Below are 24,700 nucleotides of genomic sequence, written 5' to 3'. Positions count from 1 at the left end.
AGAAACACATTTGCCGTCATCTGTGGCAACGTGTTAAGGAATGTGTCCTTGCCAAGTGAAGGCAGAAGTAACTAGTCAAGAATGTCATCACGGTTTTCTTGTTTGTATTTTATTTCTTAATCCAAAAAAGTAAAACAAGAGTCTTGCTTTAAAAAAACCCAAACAACAAACAATTAACAACATCTATTCTACCCACTCGGAAGCTCCGGTGGTCTAGTGAGTTGAGAGTTGTGCTGCCCACTCAAAGTTAGGTGATTCAAATCCACTCATTGTTGCTTGGGAGAAAGATGGGCAATCTTCTGTGTTGTGATTTAAAGACTCTGAAAAGCCACTGGAGGGTCAGCTATGAGTTGGTTCCAACACGATGACAATGAGTTGAGTTGAGTCTATCTTGAAGGAGCCCTGGTGGCATAGTAGATAGCATGTCTGGCACCTAAGTGAAAGGTCAGAGGTCAAATGCACCAGCCCCTTGGGTGTCTCCTCACATAAAGATTTCCAGGCTCATCAACATGAGTTGAAATCAACTCGAAGACAGTGTACCTTGAAGCAGTGGGTATCGACTCTTTATCCATATCAAGGGTGGCTTTTCCCTTAAACTGATGAGAGCTAGAGGACAGAGTCTTAAAAGTTTTGTCTCTGTTAGGATGGGAAAAGAAGAGAGTCCTGCGATTTATGTCTTCTGCTTTTTGCAATAAAAGGAATCAGTGAGTTTCCACAAAAGGATAATTCCCCAAAAGTAAAAAGCATTTCATTTACTACTACTTAACTGAATGTCTTCTCTAATTTGAAAGCAACACTACCTCCCATTCCTGGTCTGCATTTTCTATTTAATCCAAATGGTTTATTCAGCAGCAATTCTAAGTAAATTAGCAAAGAGAATTCAATTTTCTGTACCCAATCTAGGCAACTGCCTAGATTGGCTACACAAAACGGTAAATTTGAAGAGGAACCCTTTTTAACTGAAGGCAGTTGTTATTCTGAGTGTCTCTATGAATTGACAAGAATTCACACAGCTATCATAACCATCATATCTGACAGTATTTAGAGTTATAACTTAAAACTCTTAGACTCTGGTAAACCTGTGGAAAAAAAGAAATGGAAGCCCATTGTTGTAGTCCTTCATCTCTTTCAATGACTCCTGTCCCTTACGGAATATCTCATGTATCTATTTCTCTGTCCCTTCTCCTGGCCATGATGCTCTCTCATCAGATCCTACAGCGGAAGACGGTCCATTTCATCATGTCCACTCACAATACCTTGAAGGCTCAGGATATTTCCGAATCTCACCAGCTCTTTCAGTTGAAATGGACCTGTGCAGGCCCTCTGCCTTGCCTCACATTCAACTCATGCGGCTGAGTGAGAATTGACTCATGGCCGACCCTCCAGTGGCTTTTTGGAGGCAGTAAATCACAGGGGAGGAGATTTTCTCCTGTGGAGACACTTTTGGATTTAAACTCCCAGACAGGTGCTGCTTCTGAGTTTGCAGTGTAATTTGTTACCAAATACAATTCTGCCAGTATTCCCTGCCATATCACCCTAATTCCCTATTCCCTCAAGTTAGAGAAGCTGAAATACATGGCAGCTTGCAAAAGTTTGCAGCTTGAAATACATTAGCTTACAAAATGCTACTGATTTAATTAAATCAGGCCCCCCAAAAAAGATAAGCTGAAGTCCTAGTCTGTGCATGCAACCTTGTTTGGGGATATAGGGTTTTTCTCTGAAGGTGTTACCAGCGATGCTAATTAAGCCTCAGGAGAGTAGGGTAAGTTCTATTCCTATGTGACCAGTGTTTCATAAAAAGAGTAGACATAGAAACCGAATCACACAGGGGAGGAAGCATTGCAAATACATTTCCACGTACGGAATGCCAAGCGATGCCCAGAGTCACCAGAAGCCAGAAGAGTAAAAGGAGGATCTTCTCTGAATGACTAGGCACATGGCCCTCCAATTTTACTTCCAGTCTACACAACTGTGAGAAAATACATTTCTGTTCTTCAAAACCACCATCTTTGTGGTATCTCATTATAGCAGTCCTAGGAAATGATGGCATCAAGGTAGCACAGACATTTTCCTAGGGTTGGCTAGTATTTTCAAATTAAATAAATGAGAGAATTCTGCGAAATGTGGAAACGAATTGTGAGATATGTGACACAAATTATTACTTATATAATGCACTAGATGGGTGATGTTACTATTTTCTGATTTACTCATCTGTGGAGAAGGAATAACTTATAATACATTTTATTAGGATGTTAGGATAGACAGCTATCCACTTGGGAAATAACTAAAACAAGAGACCTTACCTCAAATCCAAACACAAATTCCAGAAGGGTTAAGGATCTAAGCATAATCAATAAAAGCAGGGGATGGTGACCCATGTCCCCCAGTTACAGCTTCCCTTCTCTGCCTTCATGCACAGCTACCTCCAGCCATCACTCTCACCCGTGTGGCTGGCAGATACAAGCTGAGGGGGACAGGAGAGGATAGACAGCCTTGGCCACAAGAGGGCAGTATGACTCAGTCTACACCTCCAGGGTGGATAGCTAATATTTCAAACCTCTTTCCAAATTGCTAGTACAAATGGGTCATCCTAACAGCTGATATTTATTGTTCATTAGCTATGTGTGACTATTTTAAATTCCTTCATACATTAGTTCATTTAATTTTTAAAACATTTTTATTGGGGTATAATTCACATCCCATAAAATTCACCCATTTATAAGTGTACAATTCAATGATTTTAGCACATTCACAGAGTTGTGAACCTATCAACATAATCTAAGTTAAGAATCTTTCATCATCCCAAGAGTAACCTTGTACCCATAAGAAGTAATTTCCAGGGGAGTTCTGGTGGCCTAGTGGCAAGGAGCTGCAACTACAATCCCAGAGGCGCACGGTTCGAATCCACCAGAAGCTCTGCCAGGGAAGGAGGGACAATTTCCTCCTGTACCAGTCAGATCTGATTTGATGGTACACTCAAACAAAAATAATAAAAATTAAAAAAATTAAAAAAAAAAGAAAGAAGTAATTTCCAGTCCCAGCCCCAGGTCCAGGCAACCAATAGTCTACTTTCTTCTGTTCAATGGGTTTATGTATCTAGACTTTTCATAAACGGAATCACACAACATGATATTTGATTAAAAAAAAAACTACTCTGTGAAGAGTTATTCTAACCATTTCATACATTAAAAAGATGAGGTTTATAAATGTGGTACATATATTTAAGGGAATGTTAATCTGCCATGGAGACATGGACTGAGTCCTTATAACAAGGATGAGCCTTGAAACATTACGCCAAGTGAAGCAAGTTGATCAAAGGAGGATGACCAGTATGATCACTCTCACTTAAGATATCCAGAATAGGAGCTCTGGTGGCCTAGTGGCAGGAAGCTGTGCTACAATCCCAAAGGTGCACAGTTCGAATCCACCAGATGCTCCGCTGGAGAAGGATGGGCAATCTGGATCTGACTTAAAAGTACACAACAACAATTAAAAATAAAATGAAATAAAGTGTCATACACACACAAAAATGTGTATTTTTTTTTTAAAAGATGCCCAGAATCAGAAATGTACAAAGACTGGACTGATGTTTACTAGTGGTTACCAGGGGCTGAAGGAGGAAAGGGTTGAAAGCTTTAATTAAGAAGCAATGTGTTACTGTTTGTGCTGAAGGAAAATCTGGCGGTGACTACAAGTAAGGGTTGCGCATGACTGATGTAATTCATGCCACTAAACTGTACATAAGGGGGCTCTGGTGGTATAATAAGTAGGGAGTTGTGTTGCTCATCCAAAGGCCAAGCCCCTTTGGTGCTTTGAATCCACTAATGACTCTGAGAGAGAAAGATGGGCAGTTTCCTCCCATGTGATTTACAGCCTCTGAAAATCCAATGGGGGGTCAGCTATCAGTTGGTTCCGACTTGACAGAAATGAGAATTGAGTTTGAGAGAAATGGTACACATGGTAAGCATTGAATTGGTAACTGTTATGTGAACACACACACACACACACACACACACACTTTAAAAACAGTAGTAAAAAGTATATTTTATTGAGCAGTTAAGTAACTGCCTAAGGAAGCTCTGGTGGCCTAATGGGTAAGGGGTTCGAGTTGTGCTGTGAACCGCAAAGGCAAGCAGTTTGAATCCACCAGTTTCTCTGAGGAAGAAAGCTGCACAATCTCCTCCCATGAAATTTAGTATCTCTGAAAAACTCATTAGAGGGTCAGCTATGAGTCAGTTCTGACTCAACAACACATAACAACAACAAGGTGGTGGAAGAGGAACTCAAATCCAGCTCTCTGAAACCCACGTATGTGCGCTTCACCATGCATGAGACAATAATTTCCCTCTTTTTTCCATCATTTGACAAATGCAACCTCAGTTGACAATGACCAATATTCTCTGCAGCGTAACTTGCCATGGTCTACACCACCGTAACTCCCATAAAACAAAAAACTAGGCTTTCAGATAAGTAAGTTTCAAACTCCCTCCCCTCAAAAAAGATCACAGTTGCCACCAGCCCAGATGGCTGACAGAGGCTTCACATCTCTACCGTGGTGAGTCAGTCATTGCAGGCAAACTCTTTGTAGGTTTACAGAGCAAGAGGAGTATGGTAATGTTTAAATTAGGAAAAACCATACAAATCCTTTGGATTGCTTTAAAAGAGTAACTTCTGGTTTCTTTTTAGTTTCTATTTTATCCAAAGGAAAGCTTTTTGGCAATATACCTCCCACTGCTACCCATCAGTGTGTTTTGAAAGAGGAAGGGCAGCCATGACAGGTGGATAACGCCATATCAAAGCAGAGAAAATGAGCAAGAGAACAAATTTCCCTGTGTGAACTAATGTTAGAATTTTTAGTATCCCAGCTGCAATTAGCTTAACATATCTTCTCTGCTCTCCTCTCCAAAATAACAATTCTTAGTTTCATAGCTAACTTCAAAAGATAAACTGTCTTTGAAGAAGAAAGAATTGGTCTTCGTTTCTAAAAACTAGCATGAATGGCAACCTAGATGACTTCACTTGGCCTAAATGACTGGTGGGTATTATTTTTAATGTTTGCTACACTAACGAATCAACAGTACACATCTAACTGGATAACTTCTTTTAAAATTCTATCTCCGCATATTTTTCAATGGCATTTTTCTTGCTAAACAGATGACTTTCAGTAATTGTTATATCCTCCACAGAGCCACAAGTCTGTTAGGCCAAATTGTGACTTGTATTTTGAGGGATTACATATTATTTCATTAGTTTATGAACTATATTTGGTGAAAGTAGGTTGACACTATATTTAAATCTTATGAGGGTATGTTTTTTTACTGCAGACTTAGCACTTAGAGGGCTCCCTGTAAAAATAATTATCCATTCCGCTAGGAAATGAAATCTCTGGCACTTTTGGTAAACATGTTTACATTATTTTTAAAAATAAACAGATTTCACAGTTGAAAATGAATGACTGAGTATCTGGTTGCTATAAGTCAGCACGAAACGAAGAAGGCAAAACAGAACAGTCATTCTGTGTGTCATAGTGATTAGTATGGCAGTGGCAAGTCGCTTAGAAGTAATTTATTCTCAGAATGGAATAAAATGCAACTATAATTTTTTTTTTTTACTCTGGTTCAAATAAATGTACTCATAAAAACCTGAGGATGAGATGTAATTAATAGTTCTGTGAAATGTGCCACCCTGTGTGAGCTGAGTGCTGTTCAATATTAATGCCTTACTTTTGGTCTGCATTGAAGATGTTCATCAAGTGGGGTGATAATCTTCAGCTGAGACAGGTGAACTCTGCCAGTATCTTCTCCCTTTTGGCATTCCAAGTAATTATTTTCAGTCTGCTTCAGCATCACAAGGACATCCCCACGCTGTAAGGTACAATACCACTCTCTGAAGCAATTATTATTTAATAAAACATTATTACTTTTCCCCACATTTTAATCTTTGGAGCCTAAAGCATTTAATAACGTGTAATAGAAGGAAGAGAGGCCAGTATTTTTTTCCCTGGTAACATTAGTTAGTAAAGAGAGAACCCTGCTTTACCTTACAAGACAGTTCTCCGGGGTTTTCCGAGACAATATCTTCATTGGCAATTCCATGAGGCACAGGCAGCTTAAATGTAAACCAATAAAAGGATTACTCACAATCAAATAACCTCTTCCTCAATTGCAGATCATTTGGGGATCTGGCACACATGTCTGAAAATGCAACTCCTCCAGCAACTAAAATCTTTTATCAGCCTTTCTCAAGCTTGGGAGTTGGGGGTGCGTGGGGGTCCTGCCACTTGCATGGAGACTCCAAACTCACTGTTGCAGTTATTAGGTTCCATTGAGTATGATGCATATTTAACCCTATAGACAATATATGTGAACCCTGGCCTATCCTGTGCCATCCTCACACTACCTGATACATTAGAGCCCATTGTAGCAGTTACCATGTCAATCCACCTGGTCAAGGGTCTTCCTCTCCTTTGCTGACTCTCTACATTTCTTAGCATCATGTTCCTCTCCAAGGAATAGCCCCTCCTAGCAGTAAGTCTGAAGTATATGAGCCTTTGTATCTTTGCCTCCAAAGAAGACTCTGGGATGCACCTTTCTCAAGACATATTAATTTTTTCTTTTGGCAGTCCATGACATGTTCTGTGCTCTTCTCCAACACCATAGTTCAAAGGCATCAATTCTTCTGTCATTCTTATTCATTGTCCAGCTCTCAGATGCATAGTGATTGGAAAGACCATGGCCTTAATCAGACATACCTCAGTCCTCAACTGCAGACTTTCCCAGTGAAATATGGTACCAAGTGTTAATTGTGGATCCAAGTATGATGAAGTTATTGACAGTTTCAATCTATTCCCCATCTATCATGATGTTTTCCAATAGTAAGAATCTTTGTTTTCTTCACAGTGAGATGCAATCCATATTGAAGGCTATTTGGTCTTTTTAATTTAATTAACAATCAGGTGTTAATTGGTTGGGGCCTGCCTAAAAGCCTCTTGTTTGAAGCAGTTGGGTTCTGGAAGATAGGCCATTTTTATTTAATTGGCAATCAGGTGTGAGCTGTCTGGTCCTTTTGATTTAATTACCAATCAGTTGTGGGCTGGAAGCCTCTGATTTTAACCAATCAGGACCTGGTGGGCAGGCATTTGTGATTAAAAAGTTGATTAGGGCCTGCTTGAGAGCCTCTTATTTGAGGCCATTGGATTCTGAAAGGTAGGTCTTTTTTATTTAATTAACAAGTTGTGCTGCTCCAAGCTCATGGGTCTAAGCAAATGCTGAATATGGCATCAAATTCTCTTCAGTCAAATTTTCTCCATTCTATAGGGCAGAGCATGTAAAAGTCCCTTGGGCATCACAAGGGCACGGGCTCAGCACCTGATCTCATTATGTCAAGGTGTGTCTTTAATATAGGGTTTGGGGACTGCTGCCCTTAGAAAGCTTCCCTTTAGTGCTTGACTGCCTGCTCGATTTATCTTGAATCTTATTTCTTCCTGGAATCTCTCTGATAGTAAGCATCTCATTAAGCCTCTCTTGCCACTTTTCAGTCCACTCAGCTCAGTCTCACCTTAAAAATCCTTTTATAATCCCAGAGGTGCACGGTTCGAATCCACCAGATGCTCTGCCGGGCAAGGAGGGACAATCTCCTCCTGTACCAGTCAGATCTAATTTGACGGTACACTCACACAAAAATAAAATTTAAAAAAATGCAAAAAAAAATTAAGAAATCCTTTTATATTTAGACCCTGTCCTGGTCAGGTGTGGTGGTTCCCTGAGATGGTTGGTTTTACCTGATCAGTGTAGGTCAGAAGACTTAGAATGCGGAAAATGTGGTGTCAGAGCTTAACTCCAACTCCTCTTAAGAGCTTTTTTGCCCAGTCAGTTGTTTAAAAAAGTACAAATTTGTCTCCTCCTCATTTTTATTTATTCTCTATTTCACTGGGTTAACTTGACCTAAAAAGAGAGCATATCAACTGGATTTTTAAGTGTAGGAAATGAAGACATAGCTTTAAGGCTACAAAATAAGGAGTAGAAAATTAACATCTCAACTTATCTCTATTATTGATGAAAACTTCTACCGGGTAACTATTAAAGGGACCATGATAATTAGGCTTGAGAAAGGGGAAAATGAAGAAAACCCATTCATCTTCATAAGAACTTCCTACTTCATTGCAAATTTTATTCATGGGCAAAGCAGCAACAGTAAACTACAATATTAGTCAGTCTTACATCCATTAGTATACTCCATTGGGTGAGACTTTTCAGAGTTTTTGTTTGATTTAACCAGAGAGAAGGTTACAATTGCTATATGCTCTGCTTCCCTTCCCTTTATTTCTCCTAATGAAATTCTACATTATAATTTTTTATTATAGTCAATTTATCTAGAGTACAATTTATCTATAAAAATCTTATAAGCTGCTAAAGTGACAATTTCATATTTGCTTTGTATTTTTCTTTTTTAATTATTAAATTTTATTAATTTTAATGAACATTTACAGAGATTTTGGGTTTTCATTCATTCATTGTTGCACTATTTTCTCTACCCTCCTCCCCAGTTTGTTCTTTTTTTTACCCCCTTGAAAGTTATACCTGCGTCTTATACACACTCTGACCAAACCTCTTGACCAGGAATATTTTCAAAGCTCAACTTACCATATACTTCCTGTAGAGCGGGTGTCCTGGCTTAGGGCGAGGGGGTAGCACCGGATCTTGATTTCTAAAGACTTGACTCTTAGCTTTTGAGAGTCCAGGTGTCAAATTCATCGGTTTTTTCTGAAGATCCATGTCAGAAGAGGACCGATTGAAAGGCAGTTTTTTACAGGATGTTCTGGCTGCAGAAAGTTTTGGGGGAGGTGGTCTCTCTGGGGCACCCTTAGAAGGCTGTCGCGCTGGTACGACTTTTCCATTTACAGGTCTGCAAGTTAATGTGGGGACCGTGAATCACTTCTGCCTAGTAGTTCTGACCTTTATTTCTCTCTCTCCCTCCCTTCCATACTCTCAGTTTTCTGTTGACTCACTCATTATGAGTAAGTCTGAACCAACCCATGGCTGACTCTCTAGTGGATTTTCAGAGACTATAAATTACACAAGAGAAGATTTTTCATCTTCCCCTGAAGAGCAGCTGCTGGATTCAAACCACCTACTTTTGGGTTGGCAGCACAATTCCTTACCCACCAGGGGACCAGAGCTCCCTTTGCATTCCCTTAGTGGAATAGAATTTACTGAGACATGCAAAGTATGCTACTTTTGAGCAAATGGCTGCTGTATTAAATATTGTATTATGAGAGGAAACATTGCAGTTTCTCGTTATCTGGCAGGAGAGATTCATTAGTTAAAGAAAAGCATTTACTATCAGGAACTCTCGAAGGTCCTATGTATTCTTAAGCCCACATGACAACTTCATGAAACAAAGCACTTTCTACCAAAGTCAGAGATGAAAAGCTTTTAAGATGTAAGGCATATATGTTTTGTTCATGATTAGAAAAAGAACATAAAAATCCCCCAATAGTCATGTTAAAGACGTTACTATTAAAATCCTAACTTAGATTAATATAAAGCAAGCTTGTTCTGAATATGGAATAGCCTGTTACTTTGGCAGCCTTTCTTTAATCCCTATGATTTACAAAAAGGAACACAGTAACCACTTCTGACAGTATTACAGCCTTTGTTCTAGGAGCTCTGGAATTTAGGAGGGCAAGTCTCCGGAGCTCGCAAGCCTATCTCCCATAGGGAATGTCTCAGCCAGGCTGGCCTTTCATAAAGTAGAGCGAGGCTGTGTATGTGTGGATATCTCAGAAATGGGGTTGGTTTAATTTTGTGATTAAATCTTGTTGGTTTGTTTAGAAAAACTAGTACAGCTCCAATTCTGAGTTAATATCTCAGATGTGAACCAAAAGGCTGCAGGTTTGAATCTACCCATAAGAGCCTCAGAGAAAAAGCCTGGTGATCTACTTCCAAAGCCACCAGCCACTGAAAACTCTATGGGGCACATTCTCTTCCGATGCACGTGGGTCACTGTGTAATGGAATAAACTTGATGATAATTGAAATGCAGATTTTTGAGCTTTGTGACTTTCTGGACTGTGTTAAAGGAAAAAGAATCTGAGTATCCCACAGCCTGTCTGTGATCAGGAGTAGATTTTAGGCTAGAGACCTGGGCAAATTTGATAGTTTAAATTATCTCATTAGCTCTGGTGGCAAGTCCACAGGGAGCTGTGGTGCTAACCCAAAGGCTAGGCGTCTCCCTGGGCTGGAATCCACCGTCAGCTCCATGGGAGAAAGGGGGTCAATCTCCTCCTGTGCATTTTACCAGCCCTGGAAATGCAAGGAAGAAGCGTCAGTTATGAATGGACTCTAACTTGACGACAGTTGAAGGCCAAAACTCAGTCTTAGTAAAAAGGGAGTCAGGTCTCTGACATATCACTCATTTTTTCCAAGTTTCACACATACTTACCTGGGTGGCAACCTGGGGGGCCCTCGCACAAAACCTCCTGCTTGACCCTCATGGTTGGGTTCCTGCAAGTATTGAAAAAGTTGGCTTAGTTAAGACTCTGAAACTATAGTTTGTCAAGACACATTGTGGACAGCTTTTTGGCTGAATAGAAATGTGAATGTAGCTGGGTTAGACAAAGTGGCTTAAAAGAACTTTTGGGTGTAAGCAATAATAATCCATGATCTGTTTCCACTTAAATGAGCTAAATTGAGATAATGAGTATCTGTACAAATGAAAACACTAAGAACGGAGGCCAGGTGGTTCCCTGCTATGGACCACAGACCCACATGGTGATGTCCCTGGAGGATTCTTATGATCTTAAAAGATGATGTATAAAACATGATGAATTACACAAGAACAATTTAAGTAGTAACCGTAAGGAATTAAAAAAAAATTACCCCCTTTAATTATGCACTAACACTTAAGATATGTGCTGTCCCTTAGTTTAAACATGTACTACTTTGTTTTGTTTTGAAAGGGAAGATTTTATCATTAGATTGTATGCTGCTTTGAGAGTACTGGATACTTTGTATGTTACTTTGAGGGCACGCTGGTGGCCTACTGTTGTTAGGTGATGTACGACTCACGGTGACCCAACTATCTGAAACACTGTCCTATCCCATGCCAACCTCACAATCTTATATATGCAAGCTCATTGCCACAGTCACCATGCAAACCCACATGGTTGAGGGTGTCCTAAGGGTAAGAATTTGTGTTGCCAGACCTAAGGCAGGTGGTTCAAATCTACCAGCTGCTCTATGAGAGAAAGATGAATAATCTCTCTTGTGATTTACTGCCTCTGGAAACCTCCATGGGGGTCAGCTATGAGGTGGTTATGACTTGACAGCAAATAACAACATGCAGCTTGGAAATGACACTCAGTATCTATGCCTCAAGACAATGATAATGCCTAACAACCTTATAGTAGAGTTTTCAAGTGCTAATGTCTTTAAAAAAGTAGTGCTGTACTGAGGTTTTAGCTAAAGGTTACATAGCAAATTAGGTTTCCTATTAGACAATGTCCACACAAATTGTGGTATCAGTTACATTTATCCCAATGTGTCAACATTCTCCTGCACTGCATTCAGTCTGTTCTCTTTCCAACACTCTAGATTCCCTGCTCTCTCAATTCTCATCATTGCATTTGAGTAACACTGACCTTTTAATCACATACTGATAGCTTTTAAGTAGGGCATCAATCTTATTTTGTGTGTCACGCTGCTATTTTGACAAAAGATCTTAGGCAATAAATTCAGCTCTAGGTCTAAAAAACATCTCCTGGGTCCCTCTCTACTGTTACAGTTTGTCTGGCTTTTTAAATTTTTTTTTTAATTTATTTCCCATTTTTTCAAGAATTTGCGTTCTGCTCCATAATCTTTCTCAGTTCTATCTGGAGCCGTCTGCCTGGGGCCATCTCTTGGGCTTTTGGTAAGAATGGTTAGTGGTGGTGGCCCAGCACCATCTTGCTCTGGTGTCAGGGTGGATGACACTGTGGCTTGTGTACACTTATTTTTTCCTTGAGCTTCTGTACTATCTTAGATATCTAATGGCTATAACAGATGTCACAAACCGAAGGCTTGTTAACAAACCAAAATTTATTTTCTTTATAGGAGACTAGATGTCCATGTTCAGGTTACAGACTCAGAGGTAGAAGGGAAGTCTACCTGTTCCCCTATCCCCCTAATCCCTAGCACAGTTGTGGTAGAAAATCCTTACTTCCTTAAGTAGCTGTAGCCCAGGCATTCCCTGGGGACCACCAGGTGTTCTAGCTTTTCCAGTGTCATGCAGCGGCCTGGGTCCAAAAAGATTAATTTCACTCCAGACAATAATTTCTTGGTAGTACTAAGAGGTCTCCATTCTAGCTCACTTATTATTCCTCCTTTTCCCTCTTCCAATTCTATTGAGTCAGAACTGACCCAGAGCTGACCCTCCAGCAAGTTTTCATAGGCTGTAAATAACACAGGAGGAGAATGACCATCTTTCTCCTGAAGAGCAACTGGGGATTACAATTTTGGGTTAGCATCCCAATTCCTTACCCACTAGGCCACCAGAGATGGAATCAAGTAGAGACCACACCTTAGGAGAACACCCTTTCTATCAGATCAGAGCTGTAATAGGATTAGGGAGTGTTGGATCCCAGCCTTAATCCTTTTATAACTACTGAGTTTAACACACGTGGGGTAATCACTATAAAGAATAGATGCCTTTGAGTTGTGATGCTGGAGTAGTCTTGAACATGGACTGCCAAGAAAATAAATCAGTCTGTCTTGGAGAGGGTGAAACAAAGTCTCTCCTTGGAGGTTAGGATTTTGAAGCTCTGCCTCACTTACTTTGGGCACATGGGCAGTCAAGACTGGTCCTTGGAGAAAGACATCATGCTCTGAAGGGTGCACGGACAGTGCAGGAGAGGGAGCCCTGGATGAGATGGTCTGATACAGTAACTGGAGTGATGGGGGTTGATGTGTCAGAATTAGTGAGATTGGCTCAGGACAGGGAAGTATTCAGAGTTGCTGTACATAGGGTTGCTATATATCACAGGTGACTCAATGGTACATAAAAATAATAACATACTATGACAGGTTTGGAAATAAGAGTGGCATCCACTCCCTAAAATGCCTCTGGAAACTATGAATTTTGATAAATGTTGATAGTCGTAAAGGGGCTTCTGGCCTTTTGCTCATGAGCAATCAACAACAACAACAACACTCATTATAAAGCTTGTACTGTGTGAGAATGCAATGTAATCTTTGATAGTTACATTTTTAATGTTTTTTTTCCTGGAGAACACAGACTTGGAGGTGTGCCATAGATGGCCACCCTCTCCACTCAAGCTTTTAAAACCCTTGATATTCTGCACTTCACTGGGATGAAGATCATAATTTCTATAAACTCTTATTCCAATGGACAATTGGAGTTGCCCCTTTTAGTTGTCTAAAATCAGAAAAGCCCAATACTCTTTACAGAAGCGGAAGCCACATTTGTCTCTTGCAGAATCACCTTTCAAAAGATGCCAAGTGCTTTCACCATTGTGGCACCAGGACTCCTTGAACTGATATCCAGGGTCTACTATTTCTCTACTGTTCCATAGTCTTGTCAAATGCCATAATGGTTACCCATGATGTACAATGTTTGGATGAGCTTACAGATTGATTTATGCTGGGAAGCAGGAGTGGCATCCACTTCCTAAACTAGATGCCTCCGCAAACTCTACAAACTCTCTAAATGTACAGGAAAGATGTTGGTTATAGAACAGAGTTCTATATAGAAATGATGTTAGTTATAGAACAGAGTTCAGGTCTTTTGTGCAAAACTTACTCTCAGTCATATTCGACTTGATGACACTTAACCACTGCTAAGTGAAACTAGTGCTGTTATATCTAGAGGAACACTCTTCCACTTTGTACATCACTCTTTGTCAATGTGCTGTATGAAGTAACCTGGGTTTGCTGTGATGCTGAACCTTGTGCCATTAGGGTATCAAATACCAGAATGTTTTCCCAATGTGGACAGAGTTTGGTGGAGCTTCCAGTTGTAAAAATGGCTTGGAAGCAGGAGTGGAATCCACATCCTAAAACACATGCCTCTGCAAACTTAAGAACTTGGAGAAATGACAAAAGTTATGAAAAGGCATTAGGTCTTTTGTTCATAGAGTCACTACGAGTCGTGCTTGACTCAACGGCAATTAATAACAGCAACAACTATTTCTCTAAGAGGTCACAGATTACCACATGAAGGAAGTTAACAGCAGCCTGACAAGAAGGGATGTGTTATGGGTTCAACTATATGGATTATACTCCAAAGAAATATATTTAACACTTTGTACCTTTGAACTGTGTACTCCAAAGGGATATATTAAAGCTATGTTGAATGCTTATACTTGTGAAAAGCAGCCTTGCTTAGAAATAGGATCTTTGAAGACGTTAACTAAAGTTAAGTGAAGTCTTACTGGACCAAGTAGGGCAGATCTTAATCCAGTAAAAGCAGTAAGCTTACCAAAGAGAAGACACAGAGAAGCAGAGGTACAATGGCCACATGTAGATATAAGCCAAAGTCCCATCCCTGGGACTACCAACGCTGAAAGAGACAAGAAAGGATGTGGAACTCACTGCTATCAGTCAAGGTGATTCCAACTCATAGAAACCCCCTATTGGGTTTATGAGGCAAAAAATCTTTACGGGAGGATACGGTCCATCTTTCTTCTTTCTGCAGTGTAGATGGTGTATTTGATCCACTGACTTTTTTGGATAGCAGTCCAATACGTTACACACTATGCTATAAGAGTTGTCCGGAGATGACTCCATCAAGGTAGTATAAATGATTTGTCTCTGACTACTAGCCCCAAAGGGTGGTGTCATCTGTAGGTAGTTGTACTGTTAACTCTCTTACAGTTCAAATCCACTAACAGCTCTACAGATGAAAGATTGGCAGTCTCCTCTCATTCAATTTATAGTCTCCTGCAAACATGCTGAAGAGTCACCTGAGTCAGTTCCAACCAAATGGCAATGAGTGGGCAACTAACCTAAAGATTGCAGTTCAAACCTAATTAGAAGCTCTGTGGAAGATGCGCTTCCATAACGACTGTTGTTAGGTGCTATTGATTCCAACTTGCAGTGGCCTATTGTATACAGAGCAGAACTGCTTCATAATAGGGTTTCCACAGCTGTGACCTTATTAGGATGTGGAATGCCAGGCCCGTCTAGAGGTGCCTCCGCCAACCTTTTTGTTATTACCTGTGTGCTTATCAGTGCCTAGCTGATAATGTTGGTTCTGGGCTTCTAGGCTTAGAACTATGAGGCAATAAATTTCTGTTCTTATAAGCAATGTGATATGTAATATCTAATCAAGGCAGCCCCAGGAAACTAATATAATATATGAGGAGAAATAAAAAAAGGCCCAAGATTATGACAGGAATCCAGAACGAAGGTAGCAAAGTGGAGTGGACTTGGGGGGAAGAGATTGGGGCGAGGGATGGGCAAGGAGAAATGTGCAACAATGAATGGAAATCCAAAGTCTCGGTAAACTTTCATTAAAATAAATTTAAAATTTAAAAAAAAAAGGCCCAAGAAAATTATACCTTTATATTAAAAGGGTTAGAAAACCTGAGAAGTTTTATAGGAAAGAACCAAAGAGCAAAGAAGGATAATATAAAAAACAAAAGGTAGGGGGAATTGGTACAGACTTGAGCAAGTGTAGAGATGAATGGGAAGATTTCGATAGGGGAAAGGACAAAATTTGAGCTATTTAAATATGTGTAATACATGGAAAAAAGGTACCCTGGTGGCATAGGGAACTGTGAAAGGTTAGTGCTTCAAATCTACCAGATGTTCCAAGGTGTCTCCTACAAGAAAGAATGCAGCTTTGAATGTAATGCTTATACTCAGTTAAGCACATAATGACATATTTGTGTATATTACCATCGCTGTCGTAGTTGTGGGCCCTTGAGTCGGAAATGACCCACAGGTGACCACCTAGGGGGTTTTTAGAGGCAGACTGTTCCTCTTTCTCCTGGTGGATTCGTACCACGTGCCTTTGAGATTGCAGTGCAGCTCCTTGCCACTAGGCCATCAGAGGTCAAGATTTATAGCTCTGAAAACCAGATAGGGAGGTGCCAGGAGTCAAAACAGACTAGACAGCAATGAGTTTGGTCAGGATTTAAAGCATGGAAAATGCTTTCATATGCTTAGTAGAGTGGAGAAGAGGGGGGCTGACTCTGGCTGGAGTGTTTTTTTTTTAAATTAATCAGTGCCAAACTCTTCTAATTCTTATTGTGCCTCTTAATTTCTTTACCTTTGCTACTTTTTAAGTCTCCAACATTGACACTGATACCCAGGGAATTATATTTCTTCAAGAATTCATAAGGGGAAAATGCTAGTCCTTTAAAATGACACTGCGTTTTCTGGTAAAAGGGCTTAACTATGGCTTGGGAACCTTTGATGAGTCCAGATTATTTCTTTCTCATTTATTTAAAAGTTAAAGCTCATTTCCATAATTTTTAATGCACATGGAATATGTACAACTTTTCCTTAAATACGAAATGATTAATTGTCAATGACTATCATAATTTAAACATGCTTTTATATATATATATTAAAGATTCCATTTTTAAAAACAAATTAAACTTGCCCTTAAAACTTGGTTTCACTAATGGGTTCAGTTAATGTAGTGAGGCAAGTCACCAGTTCATAAACCCTGCAATATCCCTGAATATAATCCATGCTTGATAAATATACCGGTGCACATTTGACCCCCTGACAAAAACTGCTATGATATTTGAAAATCTCATGTAATGAGAATACTAAACCAAAGAGACAAACAGAAAGCATAGACAGACAGGCAGGAATGTTCAATGCATTCATCTCAAATTGTTTTTGTTTGCTGTTGAGTTAATTTGGACTCATAGTAATACCAATGTGACAGAGACATGGGACAGAAGTGCCCCACTGTTCCATTGTTCTTTCTTGACTGTAATATTGCTGGAGGTAGGAGGCCTGGCTGCACAGTGTGTAAGTATTTGAACACTTGCTGGTTTGAACTCACTAGCCCCTCCACAGGAGGAAGATTTGCTAAGCTGTTTCAACAAAGATTTAGAGCCTTGGAAATTCTATGGGGTAGTTTTCCTCTGTTCGGTAAGGCCACTATACTCACTGCCTTCCAGCAGCTTCTGACTCACAGTAACCCTGTAGGACAGATGACAGTTACTTCATTGAGTTTCCAACTGTAAAGATTGCAACGTTCCAGAATATTCCAGCTCCTAAACTATGCAGTATTCCAGAATATGATCCCTGCTTCATAAATGTACGGCTGCTTATCTGACTCCCTGACAAAAACACGAGACCTCCCATCTTTCTCCTATAAAGTGGCTGTGGAGGAAAGGCTGTCGAGCTGACCATGACCCGTATGAATTGTTGTTGTTGTTGTTATGTGCCGTCGAGTCGCCTGTGACTCATAGCAACCCTATGTTCAACAGCTCTAAACTCTGCTCTGTCCTGACTCTGACTCATATGAACACCAGATCTAAATACTGCTCAATGTGCACCATCCTTGTATGTGCAGGACAGGGCAACATGCAGCTTTGGGCAATCAGTTGTATATTCAGTGCTCCTATCCAACATCACCACTCAAAGGCATCAAGTCTTCTTTGGTATTCTTTACTTACTGTTCAATTTTCAGGTGCACAGAGAGTGACTGAAAATACCATGGCTTAGGTCAGGTGCACCTTAGGCTTTAAACTCATTCTGTGCTCTTTAGCACTTTGTAAAGGTCTTGACCGGGGTCACTAGAGGTCAGAATTGATCCACAGTAGTGGAGTTTTTTCATTTGAGTGTTTCTGGAAGTATGAATGGCCAAGTCTTTTTCTTTTGGAACTACTGGTAGGGTTACTGGAATCACCAATGTTTCAGTTAGCAAGTGAAGGTTCAACTTGTTTTGATAGGGTGAGTGAAGTTGTTAGGTAGTAGAATAATTAAGGACACACTTGTTGTTGTTGTTATGTGCCATTAAGCTGCTTGTGACTCATAGTGACCCTATGTACAACAGCTCTGAACCCTGCTCCATCCTGTGCTAATCTTACTGTCTGACACATCCACCCCCATACCCCACTCACTGAATTAATCCATTTCATCAAGGTCTTCCTCTCTTGCACTGTCTGTCCCTTCCAAGCATGATGCCCCTCTTCAAGGACTAGTCACTTCTTACAACATGTCCAAAGTACATTAGATGAAGTTTCAGAATCCTTGACCTTAATCCTTCACCCTCTCTAGGATGAACTTGTTCTACTAGCAGTCATGGCATAGTCAATACTCTCCTCGAGTACACCACAGCTCAAAGGCATCAATTCTCCTTCTAGCATCCCTAGGCATTGTCCAGCTCTCTGATGTACAGCAAGTAATTGTGAAGACCATGGTCTGGATCAGGTGCACCTTAGTCTCCAGACTGACTTTGTTGCTCTCCAGTACTCTGGAGAGGTCGCTGACAGCCGATTTTTTTCAATGAGATTTGTCTTTTGATTTCCTGGCTCCTGGTACCATATTTTCTCCATATGACTTTTGTGATGTGAAGTTACCACCTCTGGATGACTTTCTTATTGAGTTCTTGATTCCCTTTTTTGATTGTGGCCATCAGGATATCATCCACACCTGCAGCAAGAAGGCTCTTCACGTGGCCCTTGATCCCCTTCACATAGATTACATATAGATTTTTGACGCCTGCGTTGTCAGCACAGTTGATCACTTCTCCTACCAGAAGACCAAGGGAAATAGGGAATTTTGTGCTGGAGGACACACCATGAAGGACAAATTTTTTTAAAAAATATACAAGTACACACACATAACACAGAAGTATAAATGATGTAGTAGAACAAATACAGTATGACCCTATTTTGTACCAAACAGCAACTATAGTGATTTCAATTTTATGTGACATTCTTATGAAGACTCTTAAAATTATTTCTGTTGTTGTTGTTAGGTACTGTTGAATTGAGTATGAACCATAGTGACCGTGTGAATAACAGATCTGAACCCTGTCCTATCCTGTGCCATCTTCACACTTCCTGACACATTAAAGCCCATTGCAGCAGACATTATGTCAATCCACCTGAGGGTCTTCCTCTCCTTCATCAATCCTCCACCCTTCCCAGCATCATGTCCTTCTCCCAGAAATAGCCCCTCCTAGCAACATGTCCACAGCATGTGAGGGACAGCCTCAGCATGTTTGCTTCCAAAGAGCACTCTGTCTTCATCTTCTCTAAGACACATTTGTTTGTTCTTTTGGCCGTCCATGGGATATTCAGAAATATTCTCTAACACCATAGCTTAAAGGCACCAATTTTTCTTCTGTCATCCTTATTCGTTGTGCAGCTGTTAGATAGATGTATAACTAGTGATCAGAAAGACCATGCATTGAATCAGATATAACTTAGTCCTCAAATTGACATCATTACTCCTCAATAATTTGAAGGGGTCCCTAACTGCAGACTTTCCCAGAGTAATGTATCTTCTTATGTCCTGACTGGTGGTACGAAGGGCGTTAACTGTGGACCCAAGTAAGATGAAGTTGTCGACAGTTTCAATCTTTTCTCCATCTATCATGATCATGTTGTTCTCTTGACATTGAGATGAAATCCATATTGAAGACTGTATTCTTTGATCTTCTGCAACAAGTGCTTCAAGTCCTCCTTTCTGTTCCAGAAACTGGCTGCTCGGTTTGCACAGACCTTGAAGATGCCATCTTTTTGTTCTTCTGCATTGGAATGATGTCTTGTTTTCTAATTTCAAAATAATTCACACCTTTGGGAGGTATTTTCAAAAAACCTCTGTTCGCCATGAGATCACATTTTTATCTACTGGAATTGCTGAGCTGCCTCAGGAAGGAAGTGGTATGGCTTCTTTTCTTCCTCCTATATAAAGTGTTTCTTCCCACAGCCAGCTTCTGTGTTACGTCCTTGGTTCCTAGACTGCCAGCTTTTCCTGTTCTCTTCTTGCCAGTAGCCTCCTCGGGGAAATCCCTTAGGAAATTTTGGGTTCCCACAATGGAGAACAGAGTACACACAGGCATGTGCTTATGCTGACAGAACACACTTCTGGTGTTGTTCACCCCACAGTCCTTTAATCTTTCTTTTTAAGTTTATTTTATTAATTTTAATGAACATTTACAGAGATTTTGGATTTTCATTCATTCATTGTTGCACTTTTTTTTCCTATAAATCCTTTTATCTTTCAAGTGAAAAGAAAAAAATGACATTTAGCAAACACTGCCATTTTTGCCCGAGGGCGGTGACGTCCCCTGGTACTTAGAGAAACACTACAGGTTGTTTGTTCTGTGTCCCCTACACAGATGGCCTATTAGCATGAGTGACTGTCATTTCTGGAGAGTTGGAACGGACTCAATGGACCTCTCCATTGGGCTTCTGATGCTGTAAATTGCATGGGAGGAGACTACCCATCTTTCTCTTTTCAGAGCTGCTGGTGAATTCCAAGCACTATAGAGGTTGGGTCATCCCTGGGGTTGATAGCACAACTGCCAACAATCTAAGCCACAGAGGTTTTGTCCAAGATTCATTCAGGAGCTACCATTCTCACAAAAGGAGTTTCTCAGGTGCAGATCTGACTCTCTGTCTCTGGAAACCTCCATGTGAGCACGTGGGCATAACAGGTAATTTGGAGCTCCAGCTCCTCATCTCTTCTTCTTCCTTTAGACACAGTGGACAGAAGGCCCGGACTCTCTCTGTAAACACTGTAGGATCAGATTTTCCTCTTGCTTTTTACGTGAGACACAAACACAGTCAGCAGCACTATATCTTCCAGACAGTTTCATTTATTCTAGCCTTCTTTTGTTTTACTAAAACATGGGTGGTGTTCCAAGCACCTGCTTAATACCACATACAATAATGTCTAATCTTTCAATAGCACTTTTCCGTTTACAAGATTTATGACACCGTTTCATTCTCGATAGATGTGTTTCCCTGTCACCTTCTCGCTCCCTTTCATAATGCTTTGAGAGTAGAAGCCAGCAATCTGCTCAAGGAGCATTTCTTCCTTAGAATCCTGGCATTTTCCTGTTCAACAATAGCATGATTGGGGCCCCATTATCCTCTTTTGGGCTTTCCTGCCCCAGTTTTAATAAAAATTTATTACCAAGTACTTTGAAAATGCAAGTGATCACTAAATTTTAATTCACCCTACAGGAAAATCTCATTAACTTGATATTGGCTAATTCAATTTAATGTCTCCTTCCAAGAAATGTGTCTTCACCAGATGATTAGATCAGTTTGCCTGTATAATAAGTATAGTTAATGCAGAGTGCAAAACTATTATGAAATTTGAACTGACAATTTGGCTCAAAGACTTTAAGGACTGGCTTCTTCAGAAAAAAACCTTAAAAGAGCTACCAAAAGGAATCAAGAATGTGTAAATGGCCTAATTACTTAAAAGAAATTAAGAAACAGAGTGGAGAAAAAAATGTACTTTATGTTATGGACTGAAGTGGGTCAGCCCACCAATACTGTGTTGTAAATCCTAAACTTTATGTGTGTAGTTCTAATCCCATTAGGACTGAGTTGACTTTGTTATGCTAATGACTCAGGGAGAAGCTGGGAATAACTTGCTCTGCAATCACAAAGGCATGTGGTTTGAATCTACCAGCTGCTCCAAGGGAGAAGGAAGGCCTATCCCAGGAAGGCCTATCCCAAGCCTTGTGTGTGGTTGTTGTATGTTGTAGAGTTGGAACAAACCCATAGATGATTCTCCAGTGGGTTTCCAGAGGCAGTCGCTCAGGAGGAGACTGTGTTCTAACACCCTTAAAACCAGCAGCAGGGCCAGCTGTGAATAGGTTTGGACTATAAGCCACACAACACCCACTTTGTTATGTTAGTGAAGCAAGATTAATGTGTTTTGAGTCAATCTTATAAAATATAAAAATAGCAGATTAGGATAAAAGTAAGCAGACACCACAACAAGATAAAGGTAAAGAGCCCAACTGAAAAATGGGCACAGGATATGAAGACGACATTCAGGTGGCAAATAAACACATGAAGAAATGTTCAAAATCCCTAGCTCTAAGAGAGATGCAAATAAAAATAACTCTGAGATATTATCTCACCCCAGTAATAGCAAAATTTAACAGAATTAAAAAAACAATTAACAGAATGGTAAACAACAAATGCTGGCAAGGTTGTAGAGAAACCCTTATTCACTGCTGTGGGAGTGTAAAATGGTGCAACCACTATGGAAGGCTGTATGGCGCTTTCTCAAAAAGTTGCAAACAGATGAGAGAGAAAACAGTTTAAAAGCGATACATGATTGGGTATTATGGTTACGACAAGAGTCCAGAATGAAGGCTGCATAACAGAGTGTACTTGGGGTGGGGTGGAGGGGTGGATTGTATACCAATGAAGAAATTTTTCTTTTACTTTTCAAAGAGAAGTGTGAACTGGGGGGAAGGGGTAGGCGGGGAGAAAAATGCAACAATAAATGAATGGAAAGCCAAAATCTCTGTAAATGTTCCTTAAAGTTAAACAAACAAACAAACAAACAAATAAAAAACCAAAACCAAACAAATAAAAAATTAAACAAACAAACAAAAAGGCCAAAAATAAGGTAAAAAAACCTCCCCTCCAATGCTACAGGAAGAAATATCTTTAAAGAAGTACTACTAATAGGCTTAATTCTTTTGTTTGACAGAAATTTTAAAAATATTGATCACCATCTCGAATAGGGGCCTTGGAAATTGATCTGTAGCAAAGACATTTTCTGTATGACCCGGGATAAAGTAATTCAGACTCAGTTGCTCTGGTGGCTTAAGGGTAAGGAGTTGGACTGCTAACCCAAAAACACACAGTTCAAATCTATCAACCGGTCTGCAGAAAAAAAAAAGCAATCTCCTGTGCAACTTACTGCCTCTAAAAACTCCCTGGAGGACCTGGTATGAATTCGTTCTGACTCGACGGTACATAACAACAACAACAAAAACAAAATATTTAAAATAAGCCCATTGCCTTGTCTTCTAATGAACATGAGCTATAATGACCACTTACCAGGTTTCTAGTTCTGTCAACATTACTGAGTTTCCCCGAGACTGTACTGTACGTGTTTCCGATGGGTTTCTCAGCAGGAAGAGGAGGTGGGCTTTGTGGATCCTCATGTAAACCTGGAAAAACAGTAATTTTTTAATAATTTCTGGTCTTTGGGGGATTCCAAAGGATGATATATTTGCAGTCTGGCTACTTAGGAAAGTGGATATCATGAAAGACTCAAACAAAGAGTGAGTAGTTGGGGAAGAGGAGTTCTCAGTAAACCTCAGTAAATTGATGAATGAGATTTACTATATTTATAGACAGTGAAAGTAGTAGTGTATAACCGCAAGACATTTATTGAGCATCTTTTACGTGTGAAGCATTAAGTTAGACACTTTGTTCACCCACATTTCTCTAGCTGGCATCTTATGTCCACTCTGTATTGCCCACTATCAGCCACATGGGCTTTTAAAAACTTGTTGTTAAGCTGTGGTGAGAATACTCAAAGCAAAACAAATGCCAATATATAACTTGCACATTCACAATGACATTAATTGTATTTTTCACACAGTGCCACCATTCTCACCATCCTTTCCCTAAATATTCCACTATTGTTAACATAAATTATATTTTCTCCCAAAAAACTACTTCCCCCGACCCCACCTCTTGTTGCTATATACCTAATTCATATAACTGAGCTCAGACAGTGATTTTGTTCTTTTGCAACTGACTTATTGTGCTCAGTTAAATAATCTTTTCAATATTTGTTTGCATGGTGGTGATATACATCATAACAAAATTTCTCTTATTAATATTTAATATTGTGTATTATTTCAAGGATCATATTTTGTTTATCCATTCCTCTCCTATGATAACATCCTATCCATTTTACAGCTTAAGAATTTAAGGCTAAAAAAAACCCCGTTAACTTTCCTAGATCTTTATACTAGTAATTGACTGATGTGTCAAATAGGGCTAATTAATTGATAGAAGATCAAAGGCTACAGCCTTCAATATGGATTGAATGCATCTCCACAAGAATATAAAAATCCTCAATCCTAGAACAGGCAACATAATGACAGATGGAGAAAAGATTCAAGTTGTCAATGGTTCCATTTCACTTGAATCCATGATCAACACTCATGCATCTGAAAGTTGGACAATGAATAAATCAGGATGACAGAAGAATCAATGCCTTTGGTTCTCCCCCCCCCACCTTGTTGTGTAACAATGAGTCAGATCCAGAAGGCACAGGAGACTGCCCCTCCTTCTCCAGCAAAGCATCTGGTGGAGTTGAACCACGTGCCTTTGGGATTGCAGCGCAGCTTCTTGCCATTTGAAGAGTACTGAATATGCCTGAATATTCTGTTGATTGCCAAAAGAACAAACAAATCTGCCTTGGAAGAAGTACAGTTAAGTGTGCTCATTAGAGCCAAAGGTGGTGAAACTCCATCTCACATACTCTGGTTTTGTTATCAGGTATAGCTAGTCCTTGGAAAAAGATAACAAAGGTGGGAAAGGTGGAGGGCCAGAGAAAGAGATCTTCAACATGATGGACTGATAAAGTGATTGTAACTGTGGAGTTTATCTTTCAATATGATTTTCCTAGCCATCTGAATCTGACCAGACCATGTGGATGGGCGGGACTATGGGAATAGGGTGTGTTAGCCTGTCCACAAGGAGATTGTCCAGTCTCAACAAACTACAAGGG

The 24,700-nt window shown here is 40.0% G+C and overlaps 1 protein-coding gene across 3 annotated transcripts in view; it reads right to left on the bottom strand.

Moving 5' to 3' along the window:
• Nucleotides 1-24,700, bottom strand: part of SH3D19 (SH3 domain containing 19) — an 80,534-nt gene that overhangs the window by 21,643 nt on the left and 34,191 nt on the right. For 2 of the 3 annotated variants that reach the window (XM_006884479.1, XM_006884480.1), the window contains 4 exons: nt 23,011-23,123; nt 10,443-10,504; nt 8,643-8,904; nt 5,724-5,864 (listed from right to left, as the gene is read on the bottom strand). In XM_006884479.1, the coding sequence (XP_006884541.1) occupies nt 5,724-5,864; nt 8,643-8,904; nt 10,443-10,504; nt 23,011-23,123 (578 nt within the window). Of the gene's footprint in view, nt 1-5,723; nt 5,865-6,039; nt 6,109-8,642; nt 8,905-10,442; nt 10,505-23,010; nt 23,124-24,700 lie in introns of all 3 variants that reach the window. The other variant, XM_006884478.1, reaches the window with a different exon arrangement.

Source organism: Elephantulus edwardii, unplaced genomic scaffold, assembly GCF_000299155.1.
Source record: "Elephantulus edwardii isolate Elephantulus edwardi_28Jun2011 unplaced genomic scaffold, EleEdw1.0 scaffold00034, whole genome shotgun sequence".
NCBI lineage: Eukaryota > Metazoa > Chordata > Mammalia > Macroscelidea > Macroscelididae > Elephantulus > Elephantulus edwardii.
This window is presented reverse-complemented; position numbering and strand designations above follow the sequence as displayed.